General features: G+C 38.7%; 1 protein-coding gene across 2 annotated transcripts in view; it reads left to right on the top strand.

The window, feature by feature from the left end:
- The window catches only part of CSMD1 (CUB and Sushi multiple domains 1), a 2045798-nt gene that overhangs the window by 994482 nt on the left and 1030046 nt on the right, over positions 1-21270 (top strand). For both annotated transcript variants that reach the window (XM_005562521.5, XM_065518732.2), the window contains exon 5: positions 8232-8439. In XM_005562521.5, coding sequence (XP_005562578.3) covers positions 8232-8439 — 208 coding nt within the window. The remainder of the gene's footprint in view (positions 1-8231; positions 8440-21270) is intronic.

The following is a 21270-nucleotide window of genomic DNA, read 5'->3' as shown; positions in this document are numbered from 1 at the left end:
GCCTTCCAGGTTCAAGCGATTCTCCGGCCTCAGCCTCCCAAGTAGCTGGAATTATAGGCATAGACCACCACACCCAGCTATTTTTTGTATTTTTAGTAGAGACGGGGTTTCACCATGTTGGCTAGGCTGGTCTCGAACTGCTGACCTCAGGTGATCCATCCATCTCAGCCTCCCAAATACTTTTCATTTTTTTGTTTATTCCAGAGTCATGATCCGCTTGGTGAATGAGACTTACTCCTGCACACAAACTCGGTATATTTCTACCCTGGAATTCTCAGCAACTGCATGAGAATGTCATGGGGGAACTTGCAGTACATAAAGCATCTGTGGTTGATATGTGAATATCAAGTCTCCTCTGGGCCATGGCTCTTTCTGTTCCATCTGTTGGGAATGCTCTTCCTGTAGCTCATTCCTTGAATAGTTCCTTTTCTTCAAATCTGGCCTAAATATTGTATTTTCAGAAAACCCTTCCCTGCTCATTCTAGTAGAGAATTAGTTTTCATATGTATTGAATGAATAAATTAATTAACATAAATGCATGGTTCTGCAAAGTCCAGTTCTAAGCCAATTCCCAGTGATTTTGGCAGCTGGCTCCTGTTCACGGGGACCAGGGAATTAAGAGACCGTGCTTATGCTAGCAGTCCTGGGTCTGTTAACACAAAGTGCAAGTGAGATTTTGACACTGTTCATTCTCATGTTAATGTTTGCTTGTATACAATAACTCACTTCCAAATATTTAGCGGGAAGAAATCAAATGAGGGAGTCCTGAAAATTCTTCTGTTGTTTGAAGTGGGAATAAAGCACTAAACATGGTATTCATGGGAGACACCGTATGTTCTCTCAATTGTGAGTGAATTCATGACTGCAAACCTTACAATCCCATGTGGAATGTCCTTACACAATACAAGACAATTCAGAAAACAATCAAAGAATGAGCCAATTCGTTGAGAAAAGCAAATGTCTCACCATATGATTTGAAACTGGAGATAATTAAGTGTTCGTTGTCAGCCACCACATTGAGACAATGGCCCTACAAAGCACTTTGTCTGTATCTATCTGGTTGCAGAGGGTGTGACCACCCGGCCACATGTCTCTATTCAAGGAGTCAGACCTGCCCCTACATTATGTTTTCTGCAGTTACAGTGAATGTTTATAGGTTTGAAACTTCTTTTATTATTTTATTTTATTTTCTATAAGTTATTGGGGTGTAGGTGGTATTTGGTTACATAAGTAAGTTCTTTAGTGGTGATTTGTGAAATGCTGGTGCATCCACCACCTGAGCAGTATACACAGTACCATATATGTTGTCTTTTATCCCTCACCCCCTCCCACTCTTCTCCCCAAGTTCCCAAAGTCCATTATATTATTCTTATGTCTTTGCGTCCTCATAGTTTAGCTCCCACATATCAGTGACAACATACGGTGTTTGGTTTTCCATTCCTGAGTTACTTCACTTAGAATAATAGTCACCAATCTCATCCAGGTCAACTTTGTAACCTAACCAGCTAAATATTTTTAATAAAATAAAAATCTTAAAATCATGCTATGTTAAATAATAGGTAATCATAGAATGTCTAGGTCACCTATATGGTATAGAAAATAATATATCTAGATCTGTTAACAAAAAATTGAGGAAACAAAAAAAGTAACTACTTAATACACAAATTTATTGATATCTAAAATATATTGTAGAATGGTAAACTGAAGGAAAGAAGGAAAATCCCAAATAAATATGTTTTGTTTATAATAGCAAATTATATGTTGCTATAAATACTACTTCATTTTTATGTTTTTCTTGTTACTAAATATAACACAAAAATCCGGATATATAATTTAAAAAATTAGGCAATTTTTTTTTACTATAAAATAGGCTTTCCTTTCAAAAAAAAAAGATTCATGGCAGAATTTATTTTGAAACAAAAACAACAAATACATGGTTTGTGGATATACTCTCTCAGAAACACATTATAAAGTTCTACATCTACAATGATTAAGAATTCAAAGGTTTCATTCATTATTCATGAATGTTATTGGGATGTTTTCTAGATGTTAAACTATTTCTTGACAAAACATTGAAGGAGTTTTTAAATCCCTCATAACAATTATATTACTATAATACCACAATTATATTAAAATGTTTGTATTTCTTAGTCTTTTTACTTAAGTTGAAATATACATATGTATACACCTTAATGTAGATCAATTTGTTCTGCTTTTTCACAGAGCAGACATTATACCCTTTTTTCTCTTTTACAGTAGAGTATTTATGCTGATTAATTTTAATTTTATTTAGTTTATCATATATTTTCTGAGTCTCCAAATGTTTCCCAGTTGATGAATTTTTTTTGTTTTCTAAAAATCTGAAAAAAAAAAAAACTCTTGGTAGCTGTGAAATAGGAACAAAAACAAACATTTCATCACACATTTTGGATGTGATTAAACAAAATAGTTCACATAATGACCTTGGTATAGAATATCAGATACCTAAAGTATACTCAATAAACATCAGACCCCAAATTGGGTAACTCACCAGGGAATATGAGCCCTCTCATTGTCACTCGTGTGTGTTGGTAAATTGCCTGAAGCACTATATTAATGCATGTTGATATTAGGAACATACAACTATATCAATTTTACTCTTGGTATTTATATATTTTCAAAATTTATCTTTTAAATGTATATTGATATTAGATGGTATTTCAGTATTGTTTGAATGCCTATCATAATAAGAAAGGTTGAAACTTCACCTGTGTTTGTTTTTAAATTTATTTTGGAATTCACTCTTATTTAAATTGCCATTTAAAATCCTTTTTTCCATGTATCTGTTTGTATCTATCTAATCTAATCTAATCTATCTATCTATCTATCTACCTACCTACCTACCTACCTACCTATCAATCATCTATTTATTGAGACGGAGTCTCGCTCTGTCGCCCAGACTGGAGTGCAGTGGCGCTATCTCAGCTCGCTGCAAGCTCCGCCTCCCGGGTTCACGCCATTCTCCTGCCTCAGCCTCCCGAGTAGCTGGGACTACAGGTGCCGCCATCACGCCCAGCTAATTTTTTGTATTTTTAGTAGAGATGGGGTTTCACTGTGTTAGCCAGGATGGTCTTGATCTCCTGACCTCGTGATCCGCCCACTTTGGCCTCCCACAGTGCTGGGACTACAGGCGCCCGGCATGTATCTTGTTTTTTAAAATACAAATCAAGTAAGTGTAAATAATATTCCCCTGCTATGTTGTTGCAAATATTTTTTATTGTGTTGTTTTTATTTATATACATTTATTTTGAAAAAATAAACAGGTAGATTGGTTTACTTATAAAGTTATTTTTGCTTCAGTAACTTTCACAATTTCTGTTTAGTTGAGATAGTGCTTAATTTGAGACCATATATTGTATCTTAATGTGACAAGTTACCCATTATTTAATACCTTCAAACATTTTAATTTGTGTAGCAGGTATTTTGTATGAGAGAATTTTTAAGTTGATATTTTAAAAATTTCTATTCAGTTATTCCAATATACTTTAATAATGTCTCTTCACTCATCATTTATGATGTACATTTAATCATATTGGGTCCTTATAACACTCCACACTATAAGGATAATGGTTCCCATTTCTTTCAGCAAAGCCTTTATCTTTTAGTGATATGTTGGAGCAATTTAATATCTTTAGCAGCCAAACTGGAAGATAAATTCACGACTAAATATTATATCAAAAATTAAGTAATTAATTTTTCTCGGTCGACATGGGCTTTGGAAACTGTTTCCTCTGTTGCATTATTTATAAAATGGGTCAACATGTAGAGCTGCATAAATCTGAAAGTGAAACAAATTGATTTATTTTTAAAAACGTTTTGCTTATCAAAGATAATAGTTATGTAGCCCTTCTTCAAATGCTATTATGTTTAAAATATTGCTGTTTAGAAAATAAAGCCCCTTCCAAAAATAGTGAAGAAATTAAGAGTTAAAAAGTTTTGTTAGAGAAATTTACAGCACTTTAGCAGGTGCTTTCAAACACAAACACATATACAAACACACGCACACACACGCGCGCACACACACGCACCAACACTAATTTTGTCTCATTCTGTACTGAAGATTTTCTGTGATTTAAGCATTTTATCCAATGAGTAGCATTAAGTTTGTTTGTCTTATATACATAATACTCAAGTTATCAATCAGATTATCTTAATATTCTATAGTATTTTATGTGGAGTGCTATACAAAGAATTCTAATACATCTTGCATATATTACTCTGGTGGGATTCTAACTGTAACTCATTCTGAAATATTCTATGGGCATTAACGTGTTTACTGAAGAAATGCAATAGTGATTGCAGGTTTGGGATTTTTTTTTTCTCTCTGCTACCTTGTTTTTTTCTTCATTTTATTTGACTTTTCTATTTCGCCTTCTTGGTAAAGGAGTAGTTCATGTCACCTACTCCTTTACCAACAAAGTTACCCTTAAATTTCACCGCCTGTCTGCTGCAGTAGATGCTCTGGTCTTACCCGGGTTCAGCGAGCATGGTACTCATGCTGGCCCAATGAAGTATGGGTCTCCCTGATCCACCCGTTCATCAAGGGAAGTTCTAGGAAAACGTAGATACTGTGTCTAAGATCTCAGACTCAGGGGATCCAAATATTAGACACGGGCATAACATTGGAGTTTATGCAGCTCAACCACTGCCTTTTTTTTTTTTTTCTTTTTCTTTCTTTCTTTCTTTTTTTTTTTTTTGAGAGGGAGTCTCGCTCTGTCGCCCAGGCTGGAGTGAGTGGCGTGATCTCGACTCACTGCAAGCTCCGCTCCCCGGGTTCCCGCCATTCTCCTGCCTCAGCCTCCCGAGCAGCTGGGACTGCAGGCGCCCGCCACCGAGCCCGGCTAATTTTTGTATTTTTAGTAGAGACGGGGTTTCACCGGGTTAGCCAGGATGGTCTCGATCTCCTGACCTCGTGATCCGCCCGCCTCGGCCTCCCAAAGTGCTGGGATTCCAGGCGTCAGTCACCGCGCCCGGCCGCCATTTTAAGTAGAAGGAACCTGCATGACGGTGAGGTACCCCCATGTGATCAGGGCTGGTACTCGGGGGTGGGCACCAGCACAGCTCTGTCAGCTGTTAAAATAGCAAAGAACACTCTTGTACCAGTGAACACATATCCCCGAAGCCCTGCACACTCCCGAGGCACCTCCTACAGGTCGTTGGAGCTTCCAGCAGTGGAGAAACCAGGGGGCTAATGGCTGCAGGGTGGGGCCCAGGACTGTGTCCTGGAGCTGTGGCTGGTGTCCCTGTTTGTCTTGGCTGCCTGTAAACACTCTTGTCAGATAGGTTTACGTTCACCTCTGGTCGAGGTTACTGAGATGTTTTCCCAGAAGAATCCAGTGAAGCTGCTGCTTCTATACACTTGTATTCTGTGTTTATTCTATGCCATGCACATAAATAAAACTATTTCAAAGCTTTTTCAAGAATAGACAATGCTTCAGCTCATAGGTTGCCATGACAAAAATTCGTAATCGTTGGATGTCAGTTCCTTTTTTTTTTCCCCCCTCTAAAACTTTGAAAAGGGTGATTGTTGGCCAACAAGGTGAATTATTAAGAATCTATGCAATTTCAGCAATTGGATTTCAGTTAACACATTTCATTAATCTTTCAACCATATCATTTTGGTAACTTGGACTTTGATAACTTTTAATTCCACACATCTATGATATTTTATCTTTTAATGTAATAAAGGTATTAGAACTCTTTTGTTTTGCATCTGTTTCTACATTGAGATGAATTAACTTTTGTATATAATGAATTCAGAGAAAATAAAATTTAAATATTAAATAAAATTATATATTTATACATGAAAAACAATTAATCTGGAAATATGTATTTATGTGTGTGATATGTTTATATAGAGTTATTTAATCAATTATAAAAGTATCTGTCTCTAGTGATCTTGTTTACCTCATCCCTTTATGAAGTTGATGTTTATATTTGGGTTTAAAGAAAAACAACATAGAGTATGTCTCACTTTTAGTTGTTAACCTGATTCACCATTATCCCAACCCAAGTGGCTCAGAGCTGAATTCTGCACAGTGTCTGAATCTCAGTAGTGGCCACTATAGTTTTCCTCATGGCTGGAATATGTGTTTCCTCTTATTTTTATACGGTACTGATTTTTATCTCTATTTTCAAAAATATAGTTTTAATAGGGAAATGTATATTATGATCACATTCCTAGTAGCTGTTCCCAAGAGTGTCATAAAAACTGTGGTGAGCTGGGCAGTTGTGGAGCTGGTTCTCAGATGATCGGGGATGTGTGTGTGCTTGCACAAAGGTGCCCACGGAGAGTAGGGGGCGGGAGAGACATTTAGTCATGGCCACAGGAACTATTTTCACAGTTTTCAAATAGCAGTATATACACAGTTATTTTTATTTGTGTTCAGTTTTACACTTTTAAAAGAAAACAATATCACGATAGCATAATTTTTATAATCCCCACACTTTATTAATTTTAAAATAAATTTGGGATCTCAAAAATGAGTGTCCTGAGATGTCCTACAAAATATGGGCAGCCCTTTCCACAGTGTCACGTGCTTTGGATGGGTATCACAGACTGACCAACTATTAAAACACGAGAAAACCTATCCCTCCTCTAGTCTTGATTTCATTGATATTTGAAGGTAGCAATTTTCCTCCAACTGTACCTCTCAAAGACGTCCACTCTAAAGCCATTAGCTTTAGTTGACATAAACAGCATGAGAATGACTAGTGTGTAGACCAGCCTGGCATCCTGTAAGAAGGATGGAAAATGCAATACTCCAAACTCTGGGAACAAAAACAGTGTGCTCTCAACTACCCCTTTGCCCCTGGCATTCTTCTGAGTAAACTGAAGGCAGCTAATTTAAAGGGACCCATATCACCCTCCTACTGTTGCCCACAAGGTGGGTTCTATTTCGACATTTTTGTGAGGCTTAGATCCTGCCAAAAAAAAATGAACATCGCTGAAAGATGAAAGAAATTTTGGAACTTGCAACTTGGGAGGAGTTAATAAAAGGAGGTCAGTTCCTCCCACTTTGCTGTAATTTTGGTGGAGAGAGGGTGGGTAGGGTCGAAGATACGCACTTTGTGAGAGCCCAGGCCAGTCACACAAGCTCTGCTTATGGCCAGCTCCCCCCATCTTGGTAACAGGCTGACTTTTAAATAGCATCCACACTGCCGTGTCAGAATCAATGACTGCTAAATATACATTCTGCAAAGGAAGTATTTGAGGAAAGAAAGAAAAAGAAGAAAAGGAAGAAAGAAATGCGGGAAGGAAGACATTTTTAAAAACACGCTTTAAAACAAGTTATTTTTAAAAACATGCTTTAAAACAAGTTATTTTAAAATACTTCTCTCATATATATTGTTTATATGTATAATATGGCTATATATAGTATATAAACTATATATGACTATATATGTTATATATAAACTATATATGTATATATAAACTATGTATATAGGTTAATATGTATGTAGTATTTTGTAATAGATAATATAAATGTAACAGGAAACTTTTTTATAGCAAACTTTCCAAGTTCTATTTATCTTCTAACCAATAATTTTTTAAATGTTAGTTTGTATATTAAATGCACTTTTATCTTTACTGGCCTTTCACGTCTCACTTTTCCGAGATACTCCATTTTAAGTTTCATGCAACTATTTTCTACTCAGAACCTTTTTATGAGGTGATGTGCCTCTGTTACTCAATAACTATCTGAAAATTCAAAACCCAAATCTCAAATTTATAGAAAATAAAATTAGGGCAACCATTTCTTTTAAGAGCACAGTATTCTCAAAGCCAGGTATCCATGAATTAATAATAAACGCCCACATGTTTTTAAGCCTCAAAATGTTGCTTACATAGTGTCATCTTCCAGGTTTCAGAAAAAATCTTTGAAAGTCGTGTTAGGCTGCCTATCAATGTCAGGTATGTGGCAACTACACTTTCCACATTTTAGAAAAGCCACTATTTCCAGCTTTCCCACAATGGCCGTTCAATTAATAATACAATTTAAATTTTAGACTTTAGTCAGCCTTTTCATAGAACTCATTAACATACCAAAAGATTCTTTTTCAGATTGAGTGTCTCAATTTTGGGTTCAGAAAATATTTGTCGCTGATCAAGAAGTGACACGTTGTGGACACACTCGTGTATGAAAACCATCCTGAAATGCGATGCTTTCCTTCTGCTTCTGTCCCTGCAGCTGAGGGAGCCTGCGGAGGAACCTTACGTGGGACCAGCAGCTCCATCTCCAGCCCGCACTTCCCTTCAGAGTACGAGAACAACGCAGACTGCACCTGGACCATTCTGGCTGAGCCCGGGGACACCATTGCTCTGGTCTTCACTGACTTTCAGCTGGAAGAAGGATACGATTTCTTAGAGATCAGTGGCACGGAAGCTCCATCCATATGGTAAGTCCCAGGAAGAGATGCCACAAAGGATACAGCTGTGTTTTCCTGGTTTTTCCCCCCAACGGGCTTCAAGAATTGCTTGTCTCTGGACGTTCATGGGCAAGCATGAGTGTTCCTTTTTTTACTTTGCTCTTTCAGCTCTGAAAAAGTTGCCTTTACTGTGACTCATTTCAAAGTTTCTAAGATGTCTGTGTGCTGGTGTTTGGAGCTTGGGAAGTTATCTGTGTGCTTGAGCTTAGAGTGCTCTCATTTTTGGACTCTTTTAAAGCAACGAAGTAAGGCGAGTTAGTTTTGGCTTTGGTCTGGAGCGGTTTCACTGTGAACAGAGATTTTTCGATTGTGTATTCTCTTTTATCTCACGTTACCGAGCATTGACAGACTGCTGCAGATACGTGATTGTGCATTTCTTTTTCTTCTTGAAGACTGTACCACATCCTGCAGCCACCTATGGGAAGTGCCTGTGGCTACAAGATCCTCAAAGGCAAAACAACTTAACACACATCCTCGTCCAATATCTGTGCAGAATTAACCACAGGATGGTCAGTTCTCTGGTGTGTGCTCTGGTAGAGACAAAGGAGAACAAGATCTAAGGAAGTACTGCCTATTTAGGGGTGACGGTCGTGGTTGCCAGAACAGTCTTGTTTGTGTCCATAAGTGCAATTGGAGAGACTTAAAAGCACAGTTGTTCAAAGGCTTAATTTCTGTCTCGAATTGAAGTCGTTCGTTGTGTGTTAAATTGTGTTGTTATTTTTGTTATTTAAATTCTGAACACATTAAAACTGCTTCAGTTATCTGTTTTAGATCTTGAAATATGACAGAACAGGAACAGGTATATTGAGACTCAGGTCGACACTGAGGAAATGTTGGCCATTTATGAGTAGGAAGAGGGGAATATGGAGCGAGGGATTGTGAACAGGTCCGCAGGTTGCAGTTTGCATTTCAGCACGAAGGCTAAAGGACAAACGTGTCAAGCATGAAACGTATTGTAAATAGGGCCACCTGCTTTAAACCAATTATTGGAACTGAATTGAATTGCACTTTGTTTTCCAAAGCACAAGGCTCAATACAGAGGATTCCTATTCATGGAGAGGTCCTTTCCTGGTTGATTTTTTTGTGTTTGTGTTATATGTTATTTCAAATAGGAGGGAGGAAGAAACCAAGCAAATTCTACCTAGATTGTCTTTGTTTTCAGTTTTATTCATGCTGAACAAACTTTTAGATTAGCCAGGACCCATCTGCTTAATGTATGTTGTACAATTTTAACTTTAAACACTCAGGAATTTGTTTAAATTATTACCTATCTCACTATGTCTAACATTAGAGTTCATGGAAACAAAAGCTGAGCTGAGAGCTGGGTAACCTAAGTTCTACCACAGGTTTTGCCAAAAGCAATCCTTACGACTTTAGACAAGTCTATTTGTGAAAAGAGAGGGTGTGCTAAAAAAGAAATCTTAAAAATGACTTTATTAAACATCTCTTTAGTGCCTATTCTCTGCTAATCATTTAAAGATATTCAAGTGATCTAACCTCTTTCTAGCTTTAAAATTACATTATTGTGGTTTTCAGAAAATCACTGAAGTATAAAATACACAGGGACTGATTCTCAGAAAATCACTGAGGTATAAAATGCACAGGAACTGATTCTCAGTTTATATGCTTACTGTTGATGGTCTTATTTTTAGGAGAGTCTAGAGGTATTGGGCATTGACTGCACGCCTTGCTGATAAGATGTCAGGTAGGGAGAGAGGTAGAAGCAAGTGAGGCTGATTTGTTAGTGATTCCAGAACCTACGATCAGTGGCAGCTTTTGCCAAACAAACTTAGTTTATGTCAGAAAGTACAGATCATGAGTGTGATGAGAAGCGTGTTCTGTCTGAAAAGTTGACGGGACCACCGTAGCACTTTATGGCAACAACTGATCATCCTTGTCATAGAGAGAATATCAGCACAGCTAGCCAGAGAGATTATCACTATCTTCTTGGTGCCTGGATCCAGGCTGGAAGACATCTTCTACATCACTGGAATCTCTCTGGGTGTTTGCTAGGGAAGTTGGTGGGAAATTTCTCAGTGGGAACTATGACCCTGTGTGCCCTCGTGTCTGATAAACTGTTGCCTCTTAGCTTAGCTGCTGTCTTCAAATAGCCATGATTAGCCAGGGATAGAGTTGTATTTATACTTGTATTTTTAGGATGACTTATATTGTCCTGTTTGCAATGGTGCAAAAGCCCTGTGGAGTCATTATTCTTAATATTATCTACTATTATCCGTTTATCTATTATTGTAGATTTAAAAATAAAACTGAGATGTGCAGAGGACAGGAGATGGCAAAGCTGGTGGAACCCTTGGCAGAGCTCAGGTTCAAGGTCTCTGACTCCAGGACATTTTCTTTTCTCTGTGTATAGCCCCCCAGTCAGTGTAGGCCAGGTCTGAGCTTCAGTGCCCTGTCAGAGAAGTACAGTTTCTCTGTTTCAGGCCTGCAGGCTGGATCATAAAGCCTTGAACAGGTAACTGTCGTGGTGGAGATGGAAAAGCAATTTAGCATATGTGCTGGGTCAACAGAGTGTTTTGTGTGTGTGTGTGTGACATTTAATGTTTATCATAATAGTCAAAAGAAGTATCTTGACACAGCCATAAGGACTGCGTTTAAGTGGAACTCTCAGCTTTCAATGAATCTTCAGTGGAGGCTGAAAAGCAAAAGATGGTTCTCCTAAATAACTATGGAAACTTACAGGAGCACATTTAAAACAGAAAACAGAGTAATTTGAAGTACCTCTTTAGGGCCTATACAAATGCATAATATGATTTATCTTAAAAAGACTATTACTTTAGAGTAATTTTACATTGACAGTCTCTGAAATATTTAATGACTCAAATGGGTATATTTAAAAGGTTTCCCCATTCCCGAATTGCACGGACAGGGACGAGGAGCATTGTGGGTGATGCTACCTCTTCCCAAGCACAGATCATTCCACAGAACCAGGAGGGCGGTGTGAGTGACTGTGAGTGGAGTGAGGGCGGATACACATATGATTTTCCAATAATCTATTTTTTAAAAAGGACATAAGCAAGGGCACTCGAAGAAGAAGCTACTTGGAAAATTGTTAAGAACAATAATAGGATTAGCCTTATTTTCATTTAATTTGGAGTGAAATTACCTGCTTGGCTATGTTTTAAGTCAGGGTTGCCATGGCAGCGGTGGAGGCAGTCTCAATATAGGGGATGATGTCATGTGCCAAAATTATCTGTATATTAAGCGTACGGTGGGTTAGTAATTTAAGCTTCATAGGCTGTATGTACATTAGATGAAACTGACTGTTTTTTTTTTTTTTTTTTACACTAGTCAGATTCTCATTTTATGCAGGTTGGCTTCTTATCAATCCCTTACTTTAATAGAGAGTTACCATTTCTAGTTCACTTTATAGCATGGTCTACTCATTATTTTTCTTGCAATTAGAAAGGAAATGTGTAGTGGTAAAGCTACCCAAGTGTTTTTTTTTTTTTTTTTTTTTGCTGAAGAGATTTGAGGTTGTGGCCTGTAACTTGTACTTCTAATAATATCAAGAAGAAAGAAAATTGATTTCATTTCTGAGTTCTCCCTCTGTGGTTTCTAAATTAAGACATGATGGTTAATGGGATTAAGGTTATAGAATCTTGGCTGGGAACACTGAGGGAGCATTTACTCTGTTGAAAATATGAACTTATGTAACGAAAGAACCAGGTGTCCATCCCCTTCTGTCACAGGGAGTGTGTAGAAGACAGAGAAGGTAAGGAAAAAGAAAATAAAAATAAATGCATTGAAAATGTTTTCCAACACAAATTTAAATGCACCAATTTCTTAACTTCCATGACTGAGCCTCAGCTCCCTGAGACAGAGCCTGGAAGCCTCAGAGTCCCTTCCCAGGCTGTCCACAGCTGCCCAGTTGGCTCCATCCTGGCTTCCTCCCTGCCAGGCTCAACCAGTGAACCCATCCCTGTCTTTATGTTAGTGTGCCTTTGCATCCCTGGTGCATTTGTTCAGCTGCACGCCTCCACGTGGAAATCCCCTACTGCCCATCTATTATTGATCCCATAATCATAATGCTTAGAGGGGCGTGCAGAGTACCTGGAAGAACACTACAGAAATAATGCAAGTGAAACAAACAGGTTATGTGATCTCCCTCCCAGGAAAACAGCCATAAGAAATGCAAGAACATTTCTTCCGCTTTGGATTAGGGCTGCCTTTTTACTTCAAGAGAAATATCTGTTACTTTATGATTTTTTAAGGTGTAAGCTCTATTTTTCATGAACCAGCATAACTTGACCCTTTTGCCTACCTGGTGTAGGCAAGTTTACAAGGGAAACTCTGGGCGACAGTTGTGTAGCCTTAGTTTATTTTGTTCCCATTAACCCAGCACAATTTTACTATTAGATCAATCTAATCAGTGATTGGCTGAAGTTAAAACAAAACTTCAGAGAAATGGGGAAAGCTGAGTGAGCCTCAGAGAACCCTTGAAGGGTCAGTTAACGCCTCCAGTGTTTACTCAACTTGTCACTTAATTGATAATTGACTTGGTGTCTATTTAATTTCTAACAAGGGAGAATTAGAGAGGAAGACGCTGAGTAACAGACTCCCTGAAACCAATCCTTCTCTCAGCCGCCCCAAAATTAAAGGAAGGAGGCATCATCTTCTCCCGCCTCATATTATTATTAACTATTTTGAATTCATTTTACAGAAAATTTGCAGAACACAGAGAGTTGCTGTATATCCTAAACCTAGCTTCCCTCGTGTGAACATCTTACATAACCTTAGTGTAAACCTAGCTTCCCTCGTGTGAACATCTTACATAACCGTAGTGTAATTATTGGCACCAAGAAATCCATGAAGCCACCGTGCCACTAACTCACTTTTAGACTCTGTTTGATTTCCTCTGGCTGTTGTACTGATGTCTTTTCTGGTCCAGGGCTCCAGCCGGGGACCCACAGAGCATTTGGCAACTGTGGCTGTTTCCATCTTTCTTTGTTTCTATGAACTTGACCTATCCCATGCTAACAGTTCCATCTTTTGGGAGAAAAATGGTTTTGGAAAAGCAATGACATCATTTGTGAATATGGAGGAGACCATGCAGCAATGCTCCAGTGCCACCAATTGAAATGGGCAGATTTGTTTTTTGTGTTTTCCTTTATGATGTTTTTTTTAATGTTAAGACTGGGTCTCCTTCTGTCTCCCAGTCTGGAGTACAGTGGTGCTATCATAGCTCACTTCAGCCTCAAACTCCTGGACTCAAGCCATCCTCCCACCTTAGCCTCTCTCGTATCTGGGACTACAGGTGCAGAACCCTGGCTAATTTTTTAAATTTTTTGTAGACACAGGGACTTGCTATGTTGCCCAGGCTGGTTTCAAAATCCTGGACTCAAGTAATTCTCCTGCCTCAGCCTCCCAAAGTGCTGGGATTACAGTCATGAGCCACAACAGCCAGTCCCATATTTTCTATCTTAAATTTGGATTCAGTAATTTTATTTCACAAACCTGTTGTAAGGTATGCACCTGAACACTTTTTTATGGAAGCAAGTATAGCATAAAGAGGAAATAAATATTATGAAGATTTATAAATATATTTACATATATCTAACAATAAAACTGTATAATATATGTACATACAGACACATGTATATATGTATATATGTACACAATTCTCCTTTACTTGAACCTCTACATACCAGCTGAAGGTCTAAAGACATAATTAGCATGATATTGTAGCTCTATTCATAAACCCCTCTTTTATTTAAAATGCCATTTCTATGTTTTTTCAATAGTGTATTTTTTCTTAAAAAAACCCATTTACTACTAATAATTACTAGTATTGGTTATATAACAGAAAAATGTAAACAATAGTTGCTACTGCTACTTGGAGATACTACTATTCCCATTTTATAGATGAGAAAAATAGGCTTCAAAGAAGTTAAATATTCAACCATCCAGCAAGCAAAGAGGCAGAGTGGAGACTTGAACAGAGACAGTCCCAAGGTATATTTCTTCCTCTTTTTAAAAGAGTTGAGATCACATTTCTTTGCTAACTTTAAAACAGGAAGATGAAAGCAGTGTGTGGGCACTCCACTATCATCCTAGAATTTCTTCAGCAACTTCTGCCTCAGTGCATACAAAGAAAGTGCCCCACCACTTCTGATTTCTACTCAGCTCTGTTACTGTGTGGTGGTGTCACCACCGGCTGCTCTTCCATGTTTCTTTCCAGCGTTATTAACTAGACAGTAATGTAATCACCTTAGCATACTTGCTTGTTAAGCATGTTTCGGGGTATAACATAATGATGGATATTATCAGGCTTCTAAGAGGACACATGGATGACAGGCTGATGTCACCATGAACTATCGCATAAAGACGTGACTAATCAGAGTTGTATATGCAACGACCCACTGAAGTCCTAGGCAGGTGGAGAAACCTGGCCATCCCACATTACCCCAAAACCTAGGTACCTCCACCCTGAAACTCAATAGGCAAATAATGTGAATTTTTTTCAATACCAGCTAATTCTACTGTATGGAGAATTTCTAACATGATTGGTGGCTTTCTTTCACATGCCTTATCCCAGATAGTTTTATTTTCACCTGGGTGGATTAGGCACCCTCTCCACAATGTCTCCTGTGGGGCCAATTTCCAATCTCCACCTTTTCTCTCAGCTGGTGGCCAGGGATGGTTTAATTCCTTCACTGGGCAGTGAAGGAATTGCTGGGAAAAAAATGCTGCAACCCCGCAAGTGGAGTGAAGGAGGCAGGCTGTGTTTTAGAGGTTTCAGTCAGATGTGGTTTTGCAACACATGTTTTCCCTCCTGTCTTTCTGAAAAGCACCATCTCTAGCAGGCACTGAAAGAAGGGTCTTTCATGTCGGAATTAACCTGCAGGAGCAAAGAAGGTGGCTCTCCATGAAGGGGCAGCTGCACTCTCGGATTCGCTACCAGGAGCATATACCCTAGGAATTATTTCCTGCCCTCCCCTCTCCTTCCTCATGAAAGGGATGGACTCACCAGCAGGTGCCCCTGCAACTCGGAGAAGACACTGACTGTCTTATTTCCTAGAATTAAGCCCAACTTTCAGATTTCTTCACAAATTCTAGAAATAGCATTCTAGAGCAATCCTTTAATTTGGGTTAAGTAAATACCAGAATTTCAATAAAGTTAAAAAAAAAAGATTTCAAAGAATACATATTTGAAATATGGAACATTTTTCTAATTTATTGAATGGTATGGACAAAATGTAATATTTTACCCCAAGATTCCATAAAATTGTCCCGACTGAGGGGTAACAGAGAAGAAGAAAACATCCCCGGTCTCTAAAGATGGGAACAGTAGGAAAAATTGTTATCTCAGCAGAGAATTCCCGGTCTCCATCCTTACCATTCTTAGGGCAGAGATGAACTCTGCAGCTCTGGTGTCAAACTTCTCTCATATCAAATTTCTCCAAATTAACCTCATTTTATTGAAAAATACATTTCCTATAAATTATTTAAGCTGTAGGCAATGAAAAAAAAAAACCTCTTTTATGGATTAAAATTCATTTCGCCAACTATGAAATACCTGTTTTTTATAATCACACTTCCTTCTTTTTGTATGTGGCCCTTAATCCTGGAAACAATAAAAAAGTAAAACTAAATTAACACTGTTAAATACATTTTTCGTTTGAAAACACACTGCCTTCTAAAGGGCCGTTGTGCCCGCTCCAGTTTAGTCATTCTCAAATAATGCTGCTTAACTCTCATTTATTCCTCAAATCAACCAGTTGGCACATCCTCGTGTTCCAATTGTACATTTTGATATTTTCATTTAGAGTTTCTCTCGAAGCCATGAATATCTCATTTTTCTCTTTCTTCTGAAAGTTTGCACAATTTCATGGAGGACTGGTTAGGAGAGTAAGGTAATTTTGTGCAATCCAATACTCCTCCAACAAATGTGACATTCTATGGCTTGGGTTCCTTCCTGTTGGCACATGCTATCCAAGCTTAATATGTCCTTTAAATGAGCACTGGCCTAGAACATTAACGTTTCCCACCTTTGACTTTAATAAATACGAGTACCTAAGTTCTTCTGATTCAAATCTCTTTAGAGAATCACAGTATCATTTCTTAATAAAGATATATATCATAAAGGCTTTGATTTTTTTTGAATCATAAATTTAAAATAGATGGCACCTGAGAAATCTCTGAACACAATCCCTTTATCGTTTGGGGAAAAAAAGAACTGCATCATGAATAGATCGTGTCCTTTATCCTCCTCTGAGGAGTGCTGTTAGTTGGCTAGAAGAGAAACCAGGTTTTCTGTCTCTGTTACCACAGCTGATTCCAGCAGGCTAAGAAGCCACTCTTACCTATCTTGGAGAGCGATGGGCAATGCCCTCTTTCATTTCTTCGTTACCTTTCCATGATCAGGCCGTAGACGCATAGTTGCTAAGCCAAGATGACTGATTCAGACCTCGGTTTGAATGAGACTTGGGCTCTAGTCTTGGGTTTATGACTTCTGAGCTTGATGACCTAGAGCAGGTTTGCTCTGGAAGTCCCAGATCGCTGTCTGTGAAATGGAAGTGATCGCCATGTCCCTCGGAGAGCTGCTAACTACAGCAAATGAGCAGACACTTGGAAAACCCTTAGCACAATGCCCACCCCACACAGCAATTGCTATAAGTAGCTGCACGTTTACTGCTGTAAGAAGCAGTGCCATAGGGAGTTCAGATTTCTGCCCTACAATGAAAAAAAAAAAACACCTTTTGAAATACAAAGTGTTTTGAAAAATGATTTTAACCTATATCTAGTTCTAAAAGTCTGTGCTCAGCAAATAACCTTCAAATTTTTTGAGTTATAAAAACTTACTTCTCCACTGGACTTTTAAAACATTGATCTTACTTTGGTTATGAATTGTGTGACAATAGCAACAGTAATAATATCACTTTAAAAGAAAAATTAGGACCTCAATGGTGACCCTTCCTTGTTGTCTGGAAATATAATTGACCATAATCAGCACTGTTTAACATTCAGGGTTGTTTTTGTATATGCCCGTCAACTTTGTGAACGAAAATCAAAATGCTATCCCGGTTTAGATCCTGTATGTCACTTAGTAAAAATGAAATGTGAGAACAGTGGAATTTTGACCGAAGTATGTATTTACCTATTAAACGTTCCTCTCCAGCTTTCACATGCACGGGACTCACCGGAGATCTCTTCAAAATGCAGACTGTGATCTAGCAGTTCCGGAGTGAGTCCAGAGATTCCCTGTTTCCAACAATCGTTCGGCTCTGGTTGGTGCTGCTGTTCTCTGCTCCAGAGCCTGAGTTGTGAGAGGCTAGGGTATTTGTGAGTGGCGTACAGATTTGACAAACACAGAAGTAAAACCGTAACTAATTATTATTCATCATAATTTCAGGTTTTCCTCCAAACTGAAAAACATTGCAGTAGTTATGCTATTTTGGAATTTGATGCAAGCTCTTTTGTCTTTGTTGAAATGCTGTGTGATATTTATAATGGGCTGCTGGGACAAGATGGAGATGATCCAGAAAGCCGAGGTTCAATATTGAGTTTCAGATTTAGGATTCACAGACTCACCAGGGTCTCACTGCTTAGAGACTCTGATTTAGTTTTCGGAACCAGCCCAGCTGCCCAGCAGATTACTATGAATAAGAGGTGACATCAAAAGGATATTAAAAAAATCACAGTATTTCAACAGCTTCCCTATGTTTTTAGGCAAAGTAGCGTTTCCAAGTCTATTAACAGCTGTGTGTTGAAAGTAAAATCATTTTGAGTTCTTTTCAAGAACATAGAGTTAAAAAGTTGAGCGGTTTCCTTTGTTGGGGATTTCTCAGTCTTTTGATGTCAGACCATTGGATGTGACTCTCAGAGATCAGGTAGAAGATGTTGCAATGTGCGAAACAGATTGGACCCTGAACCATTTCTTTTTGGCAGGGTATCAATTAACATCTGGAACTATGGGTTTGGATAAGGCTATGCTTCTTGACATGGCGCAGAGACTGCTCTGGCCTGAGTCCTGTCAATATTTACATTCCATTTTGCAGTTTATTCTGCTAGTGAGCTCCTTCCAACTTGCAGTTTCCTGTTTCCAATCCATTTTCTCTGTCTGGGAACTCTCTATTTTGCTTTATCAGCAAAGCCTTATTTATCCTTCACAGTTCTCAGAGGAGAATTGGCCTCGGAGTGAGAAGAATGAGGAATTAAAAATGGTGTTCCTCCCCTTCATAGCGGCACCATTTGGGCTACAGTCTAACTCCCAGAGTTTTGGTTTCCTGACTAGAAAAAGAGATAAAGATACTTGCCTTGCTGGGTGAATATGAAAGTAAAAGTCAGAAACCTACCACTTTACCAGGAACGGAGACAGACAACCCTCATATCCATTAGTCATTATCATGCCATAGTGTGATCAACAACAAATCAGCAATGCAGGTTCAAAGATGCTGTCCGTATTTGGAGGAGAAAGAAAGCATTGCTCAGGGAGGTCATCGCAGAACGTGCTACAGAAACACCGGGCGCTGTGTAGCCTCAGCGTGGGAAGCGTGTACACAGGAAGAGTGTTGGCTGCTGTTGTGGGCATGGTGTGTGTAAAGAAAGAAGTGCATATACTGGATTGCTTTCTCCCGTAGAACTCGGATAGACGCTGTGTGCATAAACACATTCCGGAAAGACGGGAGAAAGTAATCCCAATGTTTTCACAAGATGATAGAAATCACTTTAACATTTTGGATGGGCGTGGTGGCCCACGTCTGTAATCCCAGCACTTCGGGAGGCCGAGGCAGGCAGATTATTAGATGTCAGAAGCTTAAGAGCAGTCTGAACAGCATGGTGAAATGCCCTCTACAGTAAAATTCAAAAATTAGCTGGGCATGGTGGCATGCACCTGCAATCCCAGCTACTCGGGAGGCTGAAGCAGGAGAATTGCTTGTACCCGGGAGACAGAGATTACAGTGAGCTGAGATCGTGTCACTGCATTCCAGCCTGGGCAACAGGGTGAGATTCCATCTTAAAAAAAAAAAGAAAAAAAGAAATCACTTTAACATTTTAAAAGCAGGCCCTTGAGCAAAACTCAAACATAATACATTTTCCATGGTTAAATGCTTGTAAAATGTTCACTCTGTCCCTATATCTCGTGGTATAAGGAAAACAGTGCTTTAGGAAAATTATGATTTTGGTATGTTGCATAGATTGGAAAAAAATAAATAATGAGAAAGTTGAAAGAATAAGACACTTATAATTTATAAGGGTCTGCTCATCATGGGAGTAGAAAAAGAAAGGAGGAGGATCTTGCTTTTGGTAGCCAGGGAAGCCAGTTGCTCAGCTTTGCACATGGCTACACCATGATATTTCAGATTTCACCTTGAACTGGAAACGTGTTCAACACCGAAATGTCCAGGGCCTGTGGCTAGAAAGTTTGTCTGGGTGTGTCTGAGTGCTCAGGGATCTACATCTCAATGAACACCCTCGAAGAGTTTTCACTGAGCTTTTAGAAACGTAGGGAAGGATCCTAGAAAGAATGTTGATGCCCTCAGCCAGGCGAAGGAAGTTATAAAGCTCCATCCCGTGTCTTTGCACCCTCACAGGGCCCGGGGCACTTTAAAATAAAAGGGCTCCTTGGAGAGATTTTAAGGTGGTGCCTTCCAATGACCTGAGAAATCCTGTTCATCTGAACTTGTAGCTCCCACATATGAGATCCTTGATTTTTGGAAGGGGTCTTCATATAATGAAGAGGAAAAGACTTTTTCCTATCTTTGAGATAGCAAAGAGAAGCGGGGGAGTGGATGGGGCCTGGCTTAACTGAGAGTCAGAGGATAGCCAGGGAAACTTTTAGGCTAGAATGAGAAAAAAAAAATTGAGTTATGCAAAATGATTTGAAATGTTCAAAGCAAGAGTGCACAATGAATTGGGAAGAAAAATTATTTGATGCTCAGACAGACCTAGGGTACAGTCTTAACATTGAAGAATGCTGTCTCACCCTGTCCAACCTGGGTGACAGGGTGAGACTCCATCTCAAAAAAAAAAAAAAAAAAAAAAAAGAAGAAGAAAAATCACTTTAACATTTTAAAGGCAGGCCTTTAAATCAAACTTCTTGAATCAAGTCCTTACTTCATTCTGGGAGGCTGTAATGAGAATTCTAATGTCAACCTAGCAAGCTTCTGTGAGTGCAACAGTTCTGCCAGGCAAGGAGCTTCTAGAAGGTGGTGCCCCTTCAAATAAAATGAAACTGTTATTATTCCATAGTAGAGCAATCCAGGAAGTAAAATTATGTGTTCATTGTATCTAGCTCTTGAAACATTTGGGCTGGAGACTTTTAAGCAGTGATTATATTCTAAAGTGTGTGAGTGTTCATGCCCACGTGTGTTTGTGTGTGCGTGCACATCAGACTAGAGAAGAGGGTAGATGTGCATTCATTTACTTTGTATTAAGAAAAGGAAAACAATGCAATATGTAACCCTAATAAATGAAAACACATATGCCTGCTTTAAAAATAATTTATTCTCTACAAATGTGCTTTGTACATGGTGTGGGAGTTTTGTAAAGCATGAAATGGGACTTGAATTTATAACCCATCGGCGCTTCTTAGATACCTTCTAATTTACCACACACTGTGAGAAGGGACAAGGAAGGCTCTGCTGGCATCCGTCACACCTTCTCCAAAAGTACAGGATCTATGGTGTAATTTTTCATGACAAGTCCCCCCTAAGTAACATAAAAGCCACAGTGTTTTCGAAAGCTAACAACATGAGCACAGTCATCAAAATGTGGTCAGAGCCACCCTATGAGATCCGTGATTTTCCCCGAAGCTGAATAATCCATCTTTCCCAAGTC

Source organism: Macaca fascicularis, chromosome 8 (assembly GCF_037993035.2).
Source record: "Macaca fascicularis isolate 582-1 chromosome 8, T2T-MFA8v1.1".
In the NCBI taxonomy this organism is placed as follows: Eukaryota; Metazoa; Chordata; class Mammalia; order Primates; family Cercopithecidae; genus Macaca; species Macaca fascicularis.
The sequence above is the reverse complement of the archived record's forward strand: the minus strand, read 5'-3'. Positions and strand labels throughout refer to the sequence as shown.